At 30.9% G+C, this 21,989-nt stretch overlaps 1 protein-coding gene and 1 pseudogene across 1 annotated transcript; one reads left to right on the forward strand and one right to left on the reverse strand.

Moving 5' to 3' along the window:
• Window positions 1-18,420, reverse strand: part of LOC111300843 (ABC transporter G family member 32-like) — a 30,048-nt pseudogene extending 11,628 nt beyond the window's left edge.
• Window positions 18,203-21,989, forward strand: LOC111300844 (uncharacterized). Its single transcript, XM_022896451.2, has 6 exons — window positions 18,203-18,571; window positions 18,641-18,808; window positions 19,136-19,385; window positions 20,668-20,862; window positions 21,153-21,418; window positions 21,511-21,989. The coding sequence occupies exons 1-5, from the start codon at window positions 18,485-18,487 to the stop codon at window positions 21,230-21,232; spliced, it is 780 nt and encodes a 259-aa protein (XP_022752186.2). The 5' UTR covers window positions 18,203-18,484; the 3' UTR covers window positions 21,233-21,418; window positions 21,511-21,989.

Raw genomic sequence — 21,989 nt, forward strand, 5'->3', positions numbered from 1 at the left:
CTATATGTTCCTTCACACACACTATCACATGCATTTGCATTACATGAACTCTATACCCGGGATCCGTCCCTTTTAAGAGAGAGTAAAGTACTTATGCTCTCGTGAGATGATAATCTCCGTAATAACTAGCGAAATACTCCCACTCAGATTGAATCATTTCCGTTTGTAGCCTGTTATGGGTGAAGATTGGACTGTTTTACTAGTCTATGATGGGTAATTATGTAAGAAACAATTTGAAAACCTTTTAGTGGTCAAAATCTCCTAACCTTGCATATAGTTCAGCCCTAAGAGGCCAACCTTAAGATAGAACCCTTTCTACCTATCAATAGATATAACCCAAAATTAGGATACAAAAAGGAACAGTTTGTTATCTAACCATTTTATTTGTTTGATTTTATGTATCTATACCATTTTCATATCATTCCATTTTATGCATCATTTCCATCCTCATGTTTTAACATTTTCATATCTTTTTATTCTATGCATTATTTTCATGATCATGTTTTAACATTATCATTTGCATCATTCTAATATAAAAAATATTTGCCACATATTAATTATTGATAAATTAGATCTCCCACTTACATCCATGGAAAGATAAATGCAATCAAAGTCTACATCAATCCATTATAAGTCTACTCATTAACTAAAAATCAAGTCAGAGGAAGGTCAAAGAAAATAAAAAAATTGCTTGCCTGAAAATTTTATCTCATCATTACCCGAGAAAGTTTATCTCGAGTTATAGCAAAATGATCTAGTAGACTTAAGCAGTGTCTAAGAATGCATGAGTAGAACAAGGCAGGAGACATTTGAGAATAAATACGGAGACATAGCTCCACTGTTTCAAATGGATATGGATAATAATCTGATTATAGCTATCATTCAATTTTGAGATCCTTCTTATAGATGTTTCATCTTAACAAAACAGATATGGTACCTATAATTGAAGAATATATGATCTTATTTTACTTTGATTTGTCAAACCAATACAAGATTTACTGGTTCAACAAAGAGGGCTATTATAAAAAGCTAGCCCAAATGCTTGGACTTAGCTTGTCTCAAATCGATGCATGTGTCAAGATAAAAAGTGAAATTAAGGCTATCCCATGGAGTTTTTTTGTGATATTTCATCTAGAGGCATATAGATGATGATCAGGGGTTAGTGGCTATGGCTATAGCTTTATATGGACTGATGATCTTCTCAAAAGTCATCGGGTATGTCGATGTCACAGTGATAGATTTCGTTGATCAGTTAGCATACTAAGTCAATGCAGCACTAACTATTTTAGTAGAAACCATTCGTTCTTTAAACTTTTACCGCAGAAGTGGTAAAGGTCGATTCAATGGACGCCTATAGCTATTTTATGTATGGATGAAGAATCACATTAAATGTGAAGAAAGTCAGCTTCGTAAATCACACATTCGTTCCAGCATCCCTATCAAAGAGTTTTGTTGTAGCACATGACCTCAAGCAAAGTCAAAAGAAGAATGGATTCCCTACTTTCGAGCCCTTGATAGTCAAGGGATAGTTTGGAAAATACCTTAGATGCGTCATGATACACTATTATACAGTTATGGAAATCAGTCATGGGTATTCTTATTAGGCCTATGGGGTGCTGTTATTTATGCCCTAATTTTGGTAAGAAGATAATCTAGATGTGAACAATTCATTCCAAAAACTTATGGACTTAACTAGTGGAAATTCTTTTTCATTGATAAAAAGGCATATTGAATGGTCGAAAGGATCAAAAAGGTATGAAAGCAAACCATCAGGATTAACCAAAGAAGGTTTACTTATGACATCACCCTAGAATATAGTGTGTGACATGCAAGGAGGGGTAAAAACATGGTGTTTCCTTAAGAACAATCAGTTGGTCATTCCCCAAAGCCCATTCTTCAAGATATTTTACTTAAAGTGAAAACAACTAAGAGAAAGCTCCAAACCAAGCAAGACGAGTTAGAATAAGAAAATAAGCGATTGAAGTTAGAAATGAAAGAGAGTTTACGACTTCAAGAGTTGAAAATCCAAAGCCTTACAAAGTATAAAGATCAGTGGAAAGCCTTATTCAATGATCTGGACATGACACATTCATCAGTCACACCCGAGCTTGCTCGACTCTTAAAGAAAAATGAATTACTAAAAGCAATGGTGAAAGAAGAACAAAAAGCTATTGTTAGGGGACACAAACATAGCCAGATGCTACAAAAATAGTGAATCAACATATACAAGTAAAAGCTTTGTCAGATGAATACAGGAGACAAGTTAAACAGAATGAGTTATGAAAAGACATGTGCATAGAAAAACAAAGGCATCTAAGGCATTTGTTCGATCAGTTATGTATTGCTGTAGATAAAGCATCAAAAATAGAAAAAAAAATAAAAGATTTGAAGGTTGTGGTGTAACCAATGGGAACCCATGGGTGACAATTACTTGATTTTCTAGACGAGGCAAAAAATAATTACCACTAAGCTAAAAAATTTATAAAGAGGCATTAGAAATAAATGATGATGTTTAGGACTTTAAAATACTGCTTTGACTCTATTAGGATGTAATATTGAAATTTTATTAAATAAAGTTTCAAATAGAGATTTTTTTTATCAATAATGATGATATGGCAAACATTAGTACATTTCATGCATACATTTGCATATCCAAACATAGAGCACATAATTTCTAATAATAATTATGGTATTCAAGGTTCAATGATAGCTCCATCCAGTAAAAATCCTACTCATTGATACAACACAAGAGCTAGAGCTAGATAAATAGAGCAAGAAAACTCTCATTGACTTGAAAAGATAGAAAAGGCACAAAAAAGCTTGAAAATGAGTTAAGTAAGATTTTAGATGCTCTCAACAAGTTAAACAAAGAAAAAGGGATAGAAGAGAACATAAGCCAATAGGGCCCTCTATCACAAGAAGTAGTCGACCCTCTATATCCACCTGATTTTGATCCACATCAAGCCCAATATACACAAGAGGTCTTACCACAATAATTCACATATCTCACATATCCTAAAATACCATCAACCTCTAATCTAAGAATTACCACAGCTACGTGAATCATGTTTTTACTGAAAATATAGTAAAATCGATTCAAGTTTTTTATCTGAATGAACTGAAAGAAAAAGAGAAAGAAAAGACAAAAGTTAAATCTCAAGAAGACTCAAAGATTAGTATGTTAGAACAAAGGTTATGGACTGTGAAAATGATTGATTTTTATGGTTCTTTCAATACTACTGAGCTTTGCTTAGTCTCAGATATGGTTATTCTTCTAAAGTTTAAAGTACCAAAATTTGATAAATATGATGGTATGAAATGCCCAAAGACTCATATCTTCATGTACTGTTGGAAGATGGTAGCTCATGCTTACAATGAAAAATTACTAATGCATATTTTTCAAGATAACCTTATAGGCTTTATCGCTAGGTGTTATGTCAACTGGACAAAACTCGTATCCATTCTTAGAGTAATATAGCCCATGACTTTATCAGTCAATATTGGTAAATCATGGATTTGACTTCTGATCGTTTATCTTTACAGAACATAAAGAAAAAGATAAATGAGTCCTTTAAGGAATACGCCCAAAGGTGGATGGATGTAGCTTCTTAAGTGCAACCTTCTCTAATTGAAAAAAAACTATAGTGTTGTTTGTCAGCATTTTAAAATCTCTCTATTATGAAAAGATGATAAGAAATGTAATAAAAAATTTTACTGATATGATAATCTCTGATGAAATCATTGAGAGTGCCATCAAGAATGACAAGTTAGAAGGAAGAGAGGCATCAACTAAAAGAGCCCTAAAGAAGAAAGAGACTGAAGCTCAAGCTATGAATTTTGATAGACAATAGTTTAGGGGTCATCAGCCCTATACACCATAGGGTTACTCTTCAAATTATTTCACTATGAATAATGTTTTTTCGTACCCATATCAACTAAATCCACAGCCATCCTACCCGTAAACTTATCAACCCTTTTTCAAGCCTCTAGCTACCACATACAATTCTAATATTCAACCTCTTTTGAGACCTCAAACTCATCCTACCAGTCCAATAGGTGGTTCACAAGAGCAATAAACTACTCACGAAAAACTCGTATTTGATCCAATCCTCATGACATATAGAAAATTATACCATGAGCTCTACAATAATCACTTGATTGCTCCTAGTAAAGTGAAACCACTTAAGCCACCTTACCTCAAGTGGTATGATCCTACAGTCCATTGTGACTATCATTATGAGATTACTGGCCATTTCACTGAAAATTGTACTATTCTTAAGCATAAAGTGCAACGATTGATCAATGATAAAATGATCAATTTTGATACAATAGGGGTAACTGCAACAAACATTAGTAGTAATCTTTTACCAAATCACAATATGAATGCTCTAAGTGAAGAGTAGGATCGTCAACTGAAAAAAAAGTGACAAAAATTAAGACCCCTCTTAGTCAGCTATTGATGCTTTATGAAAAGTTGATATGATATAGCTAGTGAGTCCATACACTTATCATGGGGTATATATAGCAAGAAAAATCTGTAAGTATCATAGTGTGGTATCTAGCCACTCTATCGAAGCTTGAGAGCAATTTTGTCAAGAGATACAAAAGCTTATGGATTCATATCAGATTGAATTCTATAAAAAAAAAGAAAGGTTCAAAGAATGCTGAAGTGTCTATGACTAACCAACCACCTAAACTATTTCTAAGGTCGTTAATAATTTATTATAGGGATAGGCTAAAGTCGACCATAGACAAGTATGTTCTCAGACCAGTAACCTTTAAAGTCTTTGCTTCATTCTCTTATGAGAGCAATAGGGCTATGCCATGAAATATGATTATGATACAATAGTCTAAGGGCAAGAGAAAAATGTCTCTAAGTCTAATGCTGTTAATATAACTGTTGTAAGGGGCATCACCCGAAGTGAAAGATGCTACACTTTAAAAATGTTAGAAAGGGTTAAAAAAAAGACCCAAAAGTGGTACCTGAAGAAGATTGCCCAAAGTCGATGTTAGAAAAAGAGGCTTGTAAATTCCTGAAGCTGATAAAACACAATGAATACTCGATGGTGGAATAGTTAAATAAGATGCTGGCACAAATCTCATTGTTATCATTATTATTAAATTTGAAACCACACCAGAATGTCTTATTGAAAGTGTTGAATCAGGCATATGTGGCACATAATATGTTTGTTAAGTATTTAAATCACTTAGCTGAAAACCTGATCATGGTAAACTATATTTCATTTAGTGATAATGAGATTTCTTCAGAAGAAAAGGAAAGCACCAAGGCTCTGCATATCACTATCAAGTGTAAGAGTCATATTATAGCTAAAGTTTTTATCAACAACAGTTTTGCTATTAACGTCATACCTATGTCAACTTTGACAATGCTGAGTTAGTCAACTCTATGGGTGAGGGACCTAAAAGCCCACAATGTTCAAAAATAGTGATGTGTCAGGTCATCAACAAAGGCTAGTATCTTATAGTAGGATTGGGCAAAAACTTACAAGAGAAAGGGAGCCTTTGATGACGATGGATAACAGGGAGAGACTGGGTCTTGGTTATGAAACAGAAGATTGGGAAATTAGGGGAAAACAAGCTACAAGACAATAATGATTATCCCACACTTATATGAGACCTTCAGGCCTAGAGGATTCATGTACTTAGATACGAAAGAAGATTCAAAACTAAGCATAGAGAAAACATTTACTGAGTTATCCATCCATGCGATCGAAGATGAAAGTGGGTATAAAAAGGAAACATGAGTTTGTCTTTGTCCACCAAATTATGAGCTGAATAATTAGAGCATTATCAAAATACCTGTTATCCTTGATACTGATTCCATGTAATTGAACATCCCAATAGCTTATGCCCAAGGTCTTGGGGTGGTCTTTCTTGTTTGGGTCATTTATCTATTATTATTTTAATAAATATTATGAAAAATGCATTTTCATTCATTTATTCTATTTTTTTTATTTTTCCATTTTTTCATACATTTTGCCAACATATCCCATTACATTCAATTTCAAGTTCTTAAATGAACATAAAAATAATCATGATAATGATCAAAGAGTTAATTTTAAAAAATCAATTAACACTGATGCACTTGATAACGAAGATGATTATGAATAATGTGTTATTCTTTCAAACCTAATGAGATTGATTGAGTAAGAAAGTAAACTAATTGAGCCTTATTATGAGACAACTAAATTGGTGAATTTAGGAGATAAGGAGAATAAGAAAGAGGTTAAAATTGTCACGTCACTCTCATTGACAGATAAACAATGATTGGACAATCTACTTTAAAAATTCGTATATCTGTTTGCTTGGTCTTATTAGGATAAGTCTGGGCTTAGTACAAAAATAGTAGAGCATAGACTACTTTTGAAGCCAAACTATAAACTAGTCTAACAAAAATTGAGGTAAATAAAACCTGTAATATTACTAAAGATCAAAGAAGAGGTGAAAAAATAGTTTGATATAGGTTTTTTACAAGTGGCCACATATCCAGAATGGGTAGCCAATATTGTATTAGTTCTTAAAAAAGATGAAAATATACGAATGTGTGTAGATTATTATGACTTGAATAAGGCTAACCCAAAGAATAACCTTTTTTTACCTCATATTAACACATTGGTGGACAATATGACCAAGTATTTGATATTTTCTTTTATGAATGGGTTCTCAGGATATAACCAAATAAAGATGGTTGAAGATGACATGGAAAAAACCACATTCGTGATCATGTGAGAAATATTTTGCTATAAAGTCATGCCCTTTGATTTAAAAAATGCTGAGGTAACATACCAAAGAGCCATGGTAACACTATTTCATGACATGATGCACAAAGAGATTGAGGTATATATAGATGATATGATTACAAAATCTTAAAATCTTGAAAAGACAAAGATCATGTCATTAACCTTAGAACGTTAGTTGAGAGGTTGAAAAAATTCTAACTCAAGTTGAACCCAGCTAAGTGCACCTTCAGGGTAAGGTCAAAAAAGTTGCTAGGCTTTATGGTCAGTGAAAGAAGGATTGAGGTCGATTCAGATAAAATACGGGCCATTCAAAATTTGTCACCTCCAAGCACACTAAAAGAAGTTTAAGGTTTTTTAGAAAGATTGAACTATATTTTTCAATTCATATTTTAGCTTACCTACAAATATGATCCCATATTTAAACTTCTTCAGAAGAATAGCCCTGGAGAATGGATAAAGAATGCCAAATAGCTTTTGATAAAATTAAGTGATACTTATCCAATCCTTAAGTGTTAGTGCCACCTGTTATAAGAAAACCCTTAATTTTATACCTGATTGTGTGCAAGAATTCAATGAGATATGTGTTAGGGCAACAAGATGAGTCTAATCGAAAAAAAAAAGCTATTTACTATTTGAGTAAAAAAATTCACAGAATACGAGTTCAAGTATTTTTTTTTGGAGAAAATATGTTGCATATTAGCTTGGATTACTAAAAGACTCGGACAATATATGCTCTATCATATCACTTGACTTATAGTAAAATTAGATCCAATTAAATACATATTCAAGAAGCCCCCTCTGTCTGAAAGAATTGCTAGGTGGCAAGTAATACTCTCAGAGTATGATATCATATATGTGAGCCAAAAGGTAAAAAAAAATGCTATAACCGAGTTTCTCATGGATCGTACTACTAAAAATTATGAGCCAATGAGATTAAAATTTTTTAATGAAGATTTAATGACTGTTTCTCAGCTGGAAAAGGAAGAGCATGAAGAGAACCATTAGAAAATGTATTTTGATGGATTTACCAATGCTTTGGGACATGAAATTAGGACAATCTTGATTTTTTTAGAAGAATAATATTACCCTATAACAGCGAGGTTGAATTTCAATTGTATAAATAACATCATTGAATATGAGACATGTGTTATGAATTTGCAAGCTGCTATATATAAAAAAGTTAAAACATTAAAAGTGTTTAAAGATTCAGCTCTAATCATATATTAGTTGAAAAGAGAATGGGAGATGAGAGATTTGAAACTCATTCTATATTGTAACAAGTGCAAAAATGAATTATTAGATTATATTTTACAATGAAGGATGGTAAGCAGGAAAGAAAAAAGGTATTTTACAAAGAGTGGTGGATAATAAGTAAAGAAAAAAAAAAGTAAAGAAAAGTGAAAGAAGAGCCTCTCTTAGCTGATTACAATGAAGGCTTTAAATAAATAAAAATATGAACAGTAATTATGTACAGTTGTCGTTATAATGTATAGTAAAATTTTTATCTATAGTATTGTTATAGTGACTTGCTATAGTAGTTTCAGTGGCAAGTCTCTGTCTTCTCTCTGTTACAGTAACTATTATAGAATTTTTTATTGGGAACAATAACTGCTATAGTACAACTGATCTTTGGTTTCAAAACATCTAAGATACAAAAAGATAAAAATGTTCGAAATCAAAGACCAGTTATACTGTAGTAATCACTACACAAAAAAATCTTGTAGTAGTCACTGTAGCAAAGAAAAGATAAAAACCTGCCATCAAAATTACTATAGTAAGTCACTGTAGCACAAGTATATCCTAGAGTTGATCAAGTAGTTTGAAGATATTCAATTTGATCATTTACCTCAGTAAGAGAATTTAATTGCTGATACCTTGACTACTTTAACAGCAATAGTTCAAATTAATGATAGTACTGACATTCAGCCTATCAGGTTAGATGTCAAAGACATGTCAGCTCACTGCTCTAATGTAAAAGAAAAGGATGATGGGAAGCCCTGGTATTATAATATTTTTAGTACATTAAAAATCAGCAATACCCAGTTCATGTAACTGAGAATGATAAAATGGTCATCTAAAGACTAGTTATGACTTTCTTCATGGATGAAGATGTTCTATACAAAAGAAGTCATGACCAAGCATTGTTGAGATGTGTAAATAAGTCGAGGCTAAAAAAATTATTGAGAAGGTGCATGATGAAATATGTGGGGCACATGCCAATAGACATATGATGGCAAGACAGATCATGAGAGTATGATACTATTGGTTGATAATAGAGAGCAATTGATTGACTATGCTTGAAAATATCACAAGTGCCAGATCTATGCTAATAAGATTCATGCTCTGTCATCTGTTTTACATATTTTGGCACCATTCTGGCCATTTTTTATGTAAAGCATAGATATCACTAGTCCTATTACCCTAAAAGCTTCTAATGGGCATATGTTTATTTTCGTGATGATAGATTACTTTACAAAATAGGTAGAGACAGCATCATTTGAAAATGTAACAAGATATATGGTCTACAAGTTCATAAAAAAAGAAATTATTTACAGATATAGACTTATAGAGAAAATTATTTCAGATAATGCTAAGAATCAAAATAGTAAGATGATACAAGAAGTATATGCCCAATACAAGATCAAGCATTATAATTTGGTGTCATACCATCTGAAAATGAACTGGACAGTTAAGGCAGTTAATAAAAATATAAAAAAAATTCTTGATAAGATGCTAAGACTTATAAAGATTGACATGAAAAGTTATCATTTGTACTGCATGCTTATCAGACGTCAGTGCACACCTCTACTGGAGTAACCTTATTTTTTTTTTAGTTTATGAGATAGAAGCTGAACTGCCAGTAAAAGTAAAGATCCCATCTTTGAGGATTCTAAAAGAAGTTAAACTAGAAAAGACTGAATGAATTCGAGAGCGCTATGAACAGTTAAATTTTATTGAAAAAAAAAGATTGATAGTACTATGTCATGGTCAGCTATATCAAAGAAAAATGATGAAAGCTAATGATAAAAAGGTTCAACCTTATTGTTTTCGAGAATAAAAGTTGGTCTTAAAAAGAATTCTCTCAAGCCAACATGATAATAGAGAAAAATAAACTCTAAATTGGGAAGGGCCATATGTCGTGAAACGAGTTTTTTCAGGTGAAGCATTAACATTAGCTGAGATGGATAGAGATGATTTACCTTATCCTATAAATTTTGATACTGTGAAAAAGTACTATGTTTGAAAAAAAAAGAAAAAAAAGAGAAAACAAAAGAAAACAAAAGGAAAAAGAATGAAAAAATGAAAAAAATAATAAAAAAACTCAAGGCGAAAACCCCAAAAAGGTGATTTGAGTCAAAAATGGGTTTATCTAAGTTGAAAACCTAAAAAAGTAGCTTAGATAAGGAGAATACAACATCAAATTTGAAAGTTCATTGGCAAAGAGGCTAGCATGTTCTGATGAGCTCTAAGTTGTTGAGACATTGGGTGGTTGAATTTTTTGAAAAGTACTTCAAGATATGTTATCATGATTGTCGAATTATTTATTTTTGGGCTTGTCCCCATACCCATTTTTGTAATTCTTTCTTTTCCAACTGGCCAAAGTTTGCTATCATTTTTGCTAATAAAAGATATTATATTTCATTTTTTGTGTGTCTCTTCTATTGATTATTTCTAGCCATTCTTATTCTTTTTTTTTTTTTCAATACCTTACAATGGAGGAAATGTGTGAATGCATTCTTACTTTTTGATATTGAAATAATGATTGATAAATAAATAATAGCATGAAAGAATTTTACATTGCATTGGAAAGGTTAAGAGTGATAAAGGCAAATTTGAAATATTCAGTTCTTGATAAGGACATTGAATTTGAAAAGAAATTTCTTGAAAAGGAGAATATGAGAATTAAATGAGAGAAATGATTGAGAGTTACATTGATTTAGCCTTAGTACTTGAAGATTGAGGGGTTTGGGGCCTAAGATAAAAGCTTGAAAAACTTGAGTACCACAATTGAATAAGAATTAATTAACCAGTATTTGCATAACATGCATTACATTTCTAAATGTCTAACACATAGCATACATTGCATTTAAAAATGTGTGGTACAGGGATGTTCCAAGATCTCACATAAAAAAGATAGATGTGAAAACTTTTTGATGAAAATAGTTTCAAATTTTCATTTGAAAAGAAGCTTGTGAGGTAAGATTTTAATCCTTGAAAAAAGATATTTCTCAATATTAAGAATGATTTGTAAGACCTTCAGGCGTAATCTCCTAAAATTCCTTCAGATACGATCTATAACTCATTTGGACATGATTGCCAAGGAGCATTTTATTTTTTCAAAGTTGTAGTTGCCTTTGTTTAGAGGAGCAAGTTATTTTTCAAAGTTGTGGTTGCCTCTTTTTAGATGAGCAATATATTTTTTTAAAGTTGTGGTTGCCTCTGTTTAGAGAAGTAATTTATTTTTTCAAAAGTTGTTGAGCCTCTGTTTAGATGAGCAATTTATTTTTTCAAAGTTGTAGTCGCCTCTGTTTAGAGGAGTAATTTATTTTTTCCAAAGTTGTGGTTGCCTCTATTTAGAGGAGTAATTTTTTCCAAAGTTATGGTTGCCTCTGTTTAGAGGAGCAATTTATTTTTTTAAGTTGTGGTTGCTTTTGTTTAGAGGAGCAATTTATTTTTCAAAGTTGTGGTGCTTCTATTTAAATGAGCAATTTATTTTTTTCAAAGTTGTGGTACCTTTGCTTAGATGAACATTTATTTTTTTCAAAGTCATTGAACCTCCATTTAGAGGAGCTTTATTTATTTTTTCAACAAAAAAATGAAAAAAAGCCCGAATATGTTGGGATGGTCACTTGTAGGATGTCTTCTTCTTTGCACAATTTTTGTTGCACAAGAAATGTGCAAAGAGGGGCAGCTGTAGACACCCAATTTAGTCTAGGCTCAGATCAATTGGGCCTGGTCTAAATGGGGCAAATTGGTCCAATTTTATTTTTATTTTCGTTTTTATTTTCTATTTTTTTGGGTTATTTGTTTTGAATTTTATTTTAATTATTATTTTTTTAATATAATTTTTATTCTAGAAGATAATGAAAAAAAAAAACAAAAAAAAGGAAAATTTGTCTTCAATTATGGTTGGTAGGATTAGATTGGGAATTAAGGATTGATAATCCTAAATCCCAGTCAAAGAAGGAATTAACATTGATCAGAAACTATTCTGATCAATGGCTATAAATATGGGTTAGGACACATAGCAAAAACACACACGAAATAGAGAGAAAACAGAAGCAAAAAGTGTTTAGAAGTTGCAAAAGTGGTCTTAAGATTTTTAGGAATTTTTTAAAAAATTTTTGGTAAATTTTTTTTTGGAAATTTTTTGGAAAATCCATATTTCGATCAATTTTCCGACAAGATTCATATTTTCCAACATAATTTCCTAGTTTCCAGCGTTGTTTCCTAGTTTTCGGTAGAACATTCAATCAGATTCCAAGATTTTGTAGAGAGAAGGGAGAGAAAAGAAACGATGAGAGAGAGAGGGAAAAGGGAATTTTGGTAAAAAGCTGAGATTTGGGTTTATATACCCACTGCAAAACGACATCGTTTTGTTGTTAATAAATCCCAAAGGATCTACGCATTTTACCATGACCTGCATGCCAGCTGATCCCTAGAGTCGAGCCGCACACCCCCCGAGCCGTGTTTTTAAGCTATTTTCTCTGCCTCAAATCGAGCCGATTCAAGTTGCAAGCTGAATCGTTCTTTGATATTTTTTATTTTATTTTATTTATTTATTTTATGCGTTTATTTATTTTATTATTATTTGTGTACAATTTAATTTAATAAAAAAATAAATTTTGGGAATAAATATTAATTATCCAATATGAAATTTATAGAAATTTCAAATGGTAAATTTCTATAAAATTTTTAGGTGAAAATTTTTGTCTAAATTTATCCCAAATGGTTGAATAATTTAGATAAAGTTTTAATAACAATAATTAATATTTATTTTCAAAATAAAAAATATAAAAATAATAAAAACATAAAAATATAAAAATTTTGAAATTAAATACAAATTACCTAATGATGAGATTCTTAGAAATTTCAAATGATAAATTCTTAAGAAATCTCTAGATGAGAAATTTCTTCTAAATTTGACCCAAATGGTGGAATCATTTAGATGAAATTTTAATACAAATAATTGTATTCTTTTCTAAATAAAAATTTAGGTTGAAAATATGTGATAATTACCAAATGATGAGATTCTTAGAAATTTCAAATGGTAAATTCTTAAAAAATCTCAAGGTGAGAAATTTACTCTAAATTTATCCCAAATAGTAGAATAATTTAGATGAAATTTTAATAAAAATAATTGTCATATTATTTTCTTTTCAAGAAAAAAAATTTTCTAAATAGGTCAAAATAGTGAAAAATTTAGAAATTTTGAAAAAAAAATTTCTAAATTGACCTAAATGGTGAAAATTTAGAAATAAAAAAAAATTCTAAATAGGTCCAAATGGTGAAATTTTTAAACATTTCAAAAAAAAAATTTAATTTGAACCAAATGGTGAAATAATTAAATATATTTTTGACAAAAATAGTAAATAAACATTTTTCCAACGACTAAGTCTCTTCAAGATATCAAATGAGATTCTTGAATACTCTTGAGGTGATAAAATATTTTTAAGAATTTTCTCAGATTGATGGAAGAGTCTTATGAATTATTTTCAATATTTAACATAAAAATTTGAAACCATTAAACTCAAGACCTTATGATAAATTTAAAATAATATGATACCATCATTCGGATGGGCATGTAGGGATGCTATAACTTTTTTTACATGTAACCGAACTTCAAAACCTTATTCTAGTTTGTAGACTCAAACTTATTTTTTTAGGAACCTTTAATCAAACTTATGAGCTCTTTAAGATGATAAATTCTTTAAGTGACCAATCACACCAAATAAAAAAGATTGGTGGCGACTCTATCATTTTGTCAAATCTAGCTATAAATTTACGGAACTATATGTTATGACAAATAATATATATTATACATATTTATAAGTTGGATTAAATACATATTTGTTCATTTTATTATGTCACTTTTTATATTCCTTTAATCAAAAGTTGATATAGTTTTTTTTCACCAATGAAAAATCTTTAATTATCGTGGGATGTTGTGCGATATTATAGGTAATTATCATGGCACAAAATTATTTATTGTCACAACATTACAAAATTAAAAAGTTACATTTTTTGAAAATAAAAAATTTGAAATCTAAAAATAAAAAACTAAAAAAAAAAATAAATAACACTTGAAGATTTTAAAAGGAGAGGAATATGAAAGAGAGGGAATGGAGGGATACGGGGGAAAGGAGGACGGGATCGAAGAGGAAAAGCTAAGCCAACGGTCGATGTGGTTAAATCGAGGCAGATCGATGACAAATTTAATTTGGATTGACTAAATTGACAGTAGATGAAATTGTTTGAAAAAATAAAAGAGAATGAAAATAAAAATAAAAAAGAGAGAGAAACCTCTACATAATTGATAAGAACATTTAAAACTCTTATTTATTGAACTTACAGAATTTTTTCTTTAATATTTATTTTTCTTTTTTAGCATTAAAGTTTGATGTTTTAGTGGTGGGTAAAGGATGTTTTAAGCTTGGAGATTGTAGAGGGACGATGGGAAGCAAATTTTTAACCTATAGTTTTACGTAGCTGTATTTTTTTTGAGTTATAATTATAATTAAATATTATATAATTATTAATTAATTAATTAAAATATAATTAAATCTATATAATTTAAACTTAAAATTTTTAAATTTTTAAATGTTTTTATCACTAAATCAAAATTTTATTAAGTTGTGATCGTTTTAAATCCTATCACCTTTTTAATTACTTATTTAGTTAAAAGAAAGATTACAACATTTAATCAAAACCGGCTCGATTGATCTAATTTTGGGTCATATTATTGAACTCCCCCTATGAGATAGGGAAACCTGTAACCCTTCAACACATTGGCATATGCCCATTACCGAAGTTCTTTTAGTGGACCTATTCTACTTGCAACCTAATTATGTGCCCTTCTTTTTAGAAAGAGCCTTTAATGCCTCTGTACTTCAATTATTGTTTGATGATCCATTTGGATGAAACGATTTATCCCATACTTTGTTTTGGTCAAAATTATAACTTTTCAAATGTAAACAGAAAAACTACAGAAATAGGCTGTAGTTTGATCTATAGTTCTAGCAATTTCGATCTTGGCTCACTAGGTTTGGAATTCAACCAATTTCCGACCTAATAATGGAGAAAAGTGAAAATTTAGACCAAAAAAACTTTTAAGTGATGTTTGTGAAAATTTTTAATTAAAAAATTTAATTAAAATTATAATAAAAATTTAAATTTATAAATTTATAAAATTTAATGATATGTAAAAAATATTTAAAATATAATTTATAATTTAAATTTGTTTGTTATTTTTTAATATAAAAAATTTTATTAAAAATGATTATCTAGAATAAATCAAAATTAATTATTTTTTAAAAATTTTATATAATTAAATCATGTAAAATAAGTTTTAATCTATCAATTTTATTTTAAATTTGATTGATTTTTAATTAAAAACGTCATAAATTTTATTTAAAAAACTTGTTTAAGTTGGCCACAAAATACCACCGGCATATCACATCAAAATTATGTCCATTAATCAAAATCAGTCACGTGTTCACAGTTTGATCTCCTCATAGCCATGGAAGAAATAAAGTTCCCCAAGTAAACAGTACTTTCAAACTATCTCCGATCCTGGAAACCCTCCTGAGTTCTCTCAGTCCTACAATAAAGGGGGGAAATTATAAAAAATAAAAAATAGTAACACATTATACATCTTTTATCCCATTTTAAGTTTTTTTTTTTAAATTTTAACGTTTATTAAAATTTTTTTTATTTTTATGTATTAATATTGTGATTTTTTTTTTTAATATTGATGTGCAATAATTTTTATTGTCAAAAAATAAAAAATAAATTGAAAAATAAATTACCGTGGGAAGATGATGAGTGATAAGATGGTGGTGGAGGTGGCCTTCCAAGCCCAAGACCATGGCAATCCGCTCCCAGATAACCTGGAGCGAAGCAAAGCACTAAAGCATCAAGCAATGAATCAAAAACTATTGCAACCACGCTATTAATCATAAACAAAACTTCACCTGTTTTGTTCATATGCGGATTCACCATTTGAAATAAAGGTTTCCATACATTTCAAAAAATTAAAAATTTAAAAGAATTCTTTAATATTCCAAAAAAATTTTGAACACTCATTTCATCATAAATTAATAAATTTATTGATAATATACATATATATATATATATATTATAAGTGAATATTTTTTAAAAGAATTTTGAATCCTTTCACGTAAAAGAGAATTTCTGATTTCATAATTTGACAAAGACCACATTACATTCTTTGAAGCAGGGTAAGGCTGGCATATCTAGCAAATTATCAGAGCCTGCATTGCAATCGCATTCGTAGCCAGTTCCATTCGTTTTACAACTCCCATCACCGCACCAAGTAATGGTACAAGCTACATAAAATAATCATGAAAAAGCTTAGTTAATAGTATAATAAGTTGAATTAGCAGAAGTGTTCCTAGGACATACGGTCGGACAAATTAAAGGTCAGTGGCGGTGGCGGTGAAGGACTCCCTGTGCCGCAGCCAAAGTTGAGTGTGCCTACATATTTTTAGAAACTTCATAAAATAAATAAATAAATGTAACCCAAGATGTAAAATCAATGGTGAATAGGAAAATAACCGAGTAAAGGATGAGAAACTCACAGTTGGGGATGATGCAGGGGGGAAGGACGATACCAAGAATCCGGAACTTCGTCCAGCCATAATAACAGTCGCATTCAAAGCCAAGCAATGACCCATTTGTTTCCTGGCAAGTCCCTTGGCCACAGTTTACAGTGGCGCAAGCGTTAACTGCACAAAATCGATTATCAACAAACAGGACATATTAATCAAAGGTTGTTGCATTTGAGATACCTCAGAGAAAAAACTACATAGTACTGATAATTTAAGCTGCCTGGTCGTCACCTGATAGGAGGTTTGAAATGAACGCTACAGAATTGGCTTCGGAGATCCTGAAGAATGGCAAGAGTAGAACAAAATCGAAGACATAAATATTAATATAAAGTTTCATTTTAATAAGATGGAATAGAATGACAAATTGACAGTGAGGACAGATATATATATATATATATATATGCAGTGTATAGCTTGGAATGATGCTGGAAATCTTTTATGAAATAATGGAATCTGCTGGCGGTGTAAGCAAAGGATCAATTGCAGGATGGAGAGAAGATGCTGACATATGTATTGTTCACTTCGATTTTTTCCAAGAACGAATAGGCCAAGGACTGCGCAGAGTAGAAATTCTTGCGAATGGCTGAGCCTAAATGGAAATTGTTATGTACGGGTATAACATTAGCCGGCGAAACTTAGTTGTTTGAGCTTTGATTCAGCTATTTGGGTTTGTCTTTGCAAGGCTTTTCTGTTAATGCAAGATGTTACGAGTATATATATATATATATATATATATATATATATATATGATAATTTATGTGTTTATATTATATAAAATAATAATAATTTATATATTTATATTATATTTTATATAAAAATTATGTTCATAAAAATATAAAATATATATTTTTTATTTTATTAAATTTATTTATAATTTTTATTAAAATTTTAAATTATATTATTTTCGTATATTTTATTTATATAAATTTTATATCGTATTAACATATCATATTTAAAACTATTAAAACTAATTATAGGAGATGAATTTTTTTATTTGTCAATTAAGATTCTATTTTTAAACAAAAACTTGAAAAATAAAATTTTAAATATATTAAATTCATGCAAAAAAATATATTTTTAAAATTATCCCCCAAAGAACATACAAAGCTTGAAAACATATTTGATGGTTTTACGAACAAAATTTTTTTTTTAATCTTTAGAACATTAAATTGCGTTGAAAAATCATTGAACTGTCCCGAATCCAAAAATTGATTTCATAATAGAAAAAGAACTAATTCATTTTTCTTATTTCTCTTTTTGAATATTGATTTCATCGTAAAAAAAGTAAGTACAATGAAAAGTGTGAATAATTAATTAAACCTTAATTAAAAAACTGATTATAATTAAGAAACTCGAGATTAAGATGAAAATAACCTGAAAAATTGACCGACTTCATTTCAAAAATAAATTAAATAATCCTATTTTCTAATAAAAAAAGTACTTATATAAACACAAATTTTAAAAATAAAATTTAATTCAATTAATTTATACAATTATTTTTAAAAATAATATTTAATAAATTTAATATCCAATTTTAAAACCTATAATTTTTTTTTCTTTATTATCTTATTACAGAGTCTTTCGTTAAAAAACGCAAACTCTCTCCCTAAAAACTCTTTACAAAGAAAGCCTAGACCAGATGGCTAGACAAACAAAGCCCAACCTGCGGTCTATTTTTGAGCTAAAGAAACATAAATGTAGGAGAGCGCGACTTCTGCTACTGCCGAAGCCGTTGTAGAAACCCTGAGAACAAGAGGCTGGTGTTTCGGCGATTCGAAACCAGTCAAAGCTCTCATAGTAATACACATCGCTTTATCAAACGATGTCGATACGTGTTCGATCGCCGAATCGGTTGAATCGGAGCTCGTTAACATGGACCTTAGAGCCATTGGAGGCAAATCCTTACCCGAACCAACCGTCAAAAAATCTTCTCATATTCGTGGTCCCAAAATCCTTCAGGTAAACTCCTCTTTCTTTTGGATTGTGTTTTGGCATTTTTTGAATTGATTTTTGAAATGTTGTCATTAGATTTCGTCAGTTAGGGATACATCTAGAAGCAGCATAGAGGAATTTTCGCGGAATTCGAGTAGCTTAAGTTTGCTGAGATTGGGTCTGACTGATGGACATAGTGAGATAACTTCCATAGAGTACTCTCATGTTCCAGCAATTCCAGACAATGTGGTTCCTGGTTCTAAGGTATTCTTACTGTTCAGTTCCACTGAACTTTGCTTGTTTTGTCGCTGTACTCATTGCAGACTTTGAAATAGAAAAAAAAGGGGGGGGGGGTTTATATGTTACCACGTTTAGTAATTCAATGTTGATTTCCATTATTATAGATAATTGGACATGTGACAATTATATAAGTTTGTTTGTGAAGTACTATGTCAATTCCATCACCAGTGTATGGGATAATAGTCGCCTGTAATTTGTTTATTCTCTCTGGCAATTTTTCATAATATATTATGTACTTAACCTATATTTTTTTGTGGTATTTCTTACCGTTTATTAAATTCTGGTTGGCAGATTCTTTTGGAAAATAAAGCCATCATACATGATGGTATATTATGTTTGAACCCTAAAGTAGTAACTTTGTTAGGAGGTGTTGTTCAATCACTTTATGAAGAATGGGAGATGAACCAAAAATATTCAGGTTTCTCCCGTTCATCGTTAAGGTCATCCCAGGAAAGTGGTACTGGTGGTCCTCCCCCATTTGAGTTGTTGCAACTTGAGGCACCTTCAAGCAGTAGGCTTTTTCAACCAGGCAGATCATCTCGTGAGTGTTCTAGAGCTTTTAAATGTGCTGTATTCAATCTTTGTTTCCCTCCTGCATTGCCTTTATTCTTTGTTCTTTGCATACCACCTCTAAATTTTGCATTAAGAGTATGTTTCCAGCATTCTTTAAGAGATTTGGTAAATACATAGGCTTAACATCTAACCTAAGAGAAACAAAAGGATAGACGGAGAACCCATAGCTGGAATGAACTCCTTGTATTTGGCTACAATAATCAAGCTGTTAACTCTTGTCAGTATAAAATCTGTTGTCCAATGAACATAATAACTCAAAGTTATAATAGCAAATTTATGCAATATGCATGCTAATCTAATGAGATATGAAACCCTTTTGCCTTTGACTACTTTTTCGTAGTGGACACATAAAATGTGCTATGGACTCTTTCATTTTGTTGGCTGAGACTGGCATTAAGAGATTTTTTATTTCTTGATAAACGTGCTTCATATTTCTCTTGTTTTTCTGGGAACAATCATTGATAGGTTCTAAGGAAAGGAAACATTGAATTTAGTTACTTGGTGTTCAGTTAAAAAAAATACTTCAGATAGTTGGGAATCTCTAAGCAAGTTCATAATTACATGAGTCCTAAATTGTACTCTTGAATGATCAGAAAAACATACATATAAAAAATATTTTCCCAGCATCTCATTTTCCATAATGAATAACAACCAGCTATCTGTTGTTGACAGTTCATTAGTGGCATCCGATTTACTTTGGCTACAGGCTACACCCTGGTCTGACTTCACCACCTGCATTAATTGTTCTTTGGAACTTGTTTTTAGCTAGTTATGAGGCCTTTTTACAGCTTGGAGAATACTCTATATTGCTACTCTATATCACTCTTGTTTTATAGGTTCAGTAGATTATCTTGCTCTTTTACTCCTCGAGTATTTAAATTGCTCTTCTTGAAAGTTAAAAATTTTGAATTGCTAATTTTTTTTTCCTTTTTTTTTAATTTTGTAATATTTGATAGTCACCAAAGAAAGTGTAATTTGTAATTTTATGCAACTTTTAAGGCTAAGCTTGAGAAAGTTGTTGTGGAGGGGAAGGGAATTTTACAGAACAAGAGAATGAACAATGAGTGTTGAGAAGCTTTAACTTAAGAAGCCATCTTTGTTCAAAAGATCCCTAAAAAGCTATTGCTTTCTTTTCTTTTTCCTTTATGAGCAAATTTATTTATAACGAATGCTTTAGATGGCTTCAAATTGTGATTATGGTTGCTTGATGCATGTATTCCTACCTGTGATCTAAAGGTGATGATGTGCAGATTACTCTGACTCAACATTGAGAAGTGCTGGACCTACTGCTTCAAATTCCACTGGGAATATTGAAAGTAGGTGGAGCAGAAGGAACCAGAATGTTGAAGCGAAACCAGATAATGCGGATAATGGTCTGAAGACAGCTTTCATATCAGAAAAAACTGAAGAAAATCCAAGTAGCTCCGAAACAAGACCAAAAGAAGGTGCAACTCATCTATACTTTAATTTTATTTATATTTTACAATGCTATTATGGCGCATCCTGCTACTACCTGTAAATTCAATTTCATAGCACTAGGAAATTTCCTATGTCATGCATCAGTCGACTTAATGAAATACATCACTTTTTGAAATCTTAAATGAACTTATAGGAGCAAATTAGGTGATTAAACTTACCTTCATTGCTTATGATAAACAGGTGTAGTTTGTTTACTATGACCTTCAATTAGATCATTTATTGTTATGCTAATCTATATATTTTCCTTTGCTATTAGCTGAGTCCATACCCCTTCAAAATCAAGCAGCTTCTCAGAAGCTCTTAAAGAAAATGAGCCATTCCAATCTGGATGGCTGACATTCTAAAGGTCGAAAATATATGGGAAAGGAAAAACAAGAAGAGCTTGTGGTTTTCACTTTGGATGAGTGGGAAAAGAGGAAAGCTGGCCCAAAACCTTGGATGAGAAATGAGCTTCCTGAAACTAGTTGTGATGAAGACCTTGCTTGGCAGCTTCAGGCTCAACTGGACTTGGAAGATTATCATGTCAGTGTTCTTGCAACTTTGAGTTGTTGCTATTGCTGGTGGTGTTGTATTTTTCATCTTGTAATTTTTAATTAAATTATTTTCTTGTTCAGGTACAGAGAATGCATGGCACAGAGGCAGAGAACCTTAGTAGAAGTATGTTCAAATATGAAATAGTCGATGCTAGAAATCGACAAGAGGAATGTGGAGGGAGAGGAAGGGGGAGGGGGAGAGGGAGAGGGAGAGGGAGGTTTGGCTAACCTTTTGTCAACCTGTATATTATATATGCACTTGTCTTGTACAAGGTAACCTTTTTCCTTCTTTTTAACTTTTTGCTTCTATTTTTCTCATATGCATGTTTGCTGTCTCATTTTCTTCCAAAAAGGACAAAAAAGAGACATAGGTTGATTCAAGCTTGGAACTTAGAAAAGAAAATTTTGGAATTTATTTTCTTATTTGCTGAAATAGGATATTTCTTTTGTGGTTAGTTGATCTTTTTAAAGTCCGTGTGATTTGTATAAAAGAGAAAGAATTGCTGAAGCTGCTTCCTTTTATTGGTGCAATACATCCACAGACAGGGTGTTGTTAACCA

This window comes from Durio zibethinus, chromosome 18, assembly GCF_047325235.1.
Source record: "Durio zibethinus cultivar Kanyao isolate XHJ-2024 chromosome 18, ASM4732523v1, whole genome shotgun sequence".
NCBI classification, from domain to species: Eukaryota; Viridiplantae; Streptophyta; class Magnoliopsida; order Malvales; family Malvaceae; genus Durio; species Durio zibethinus.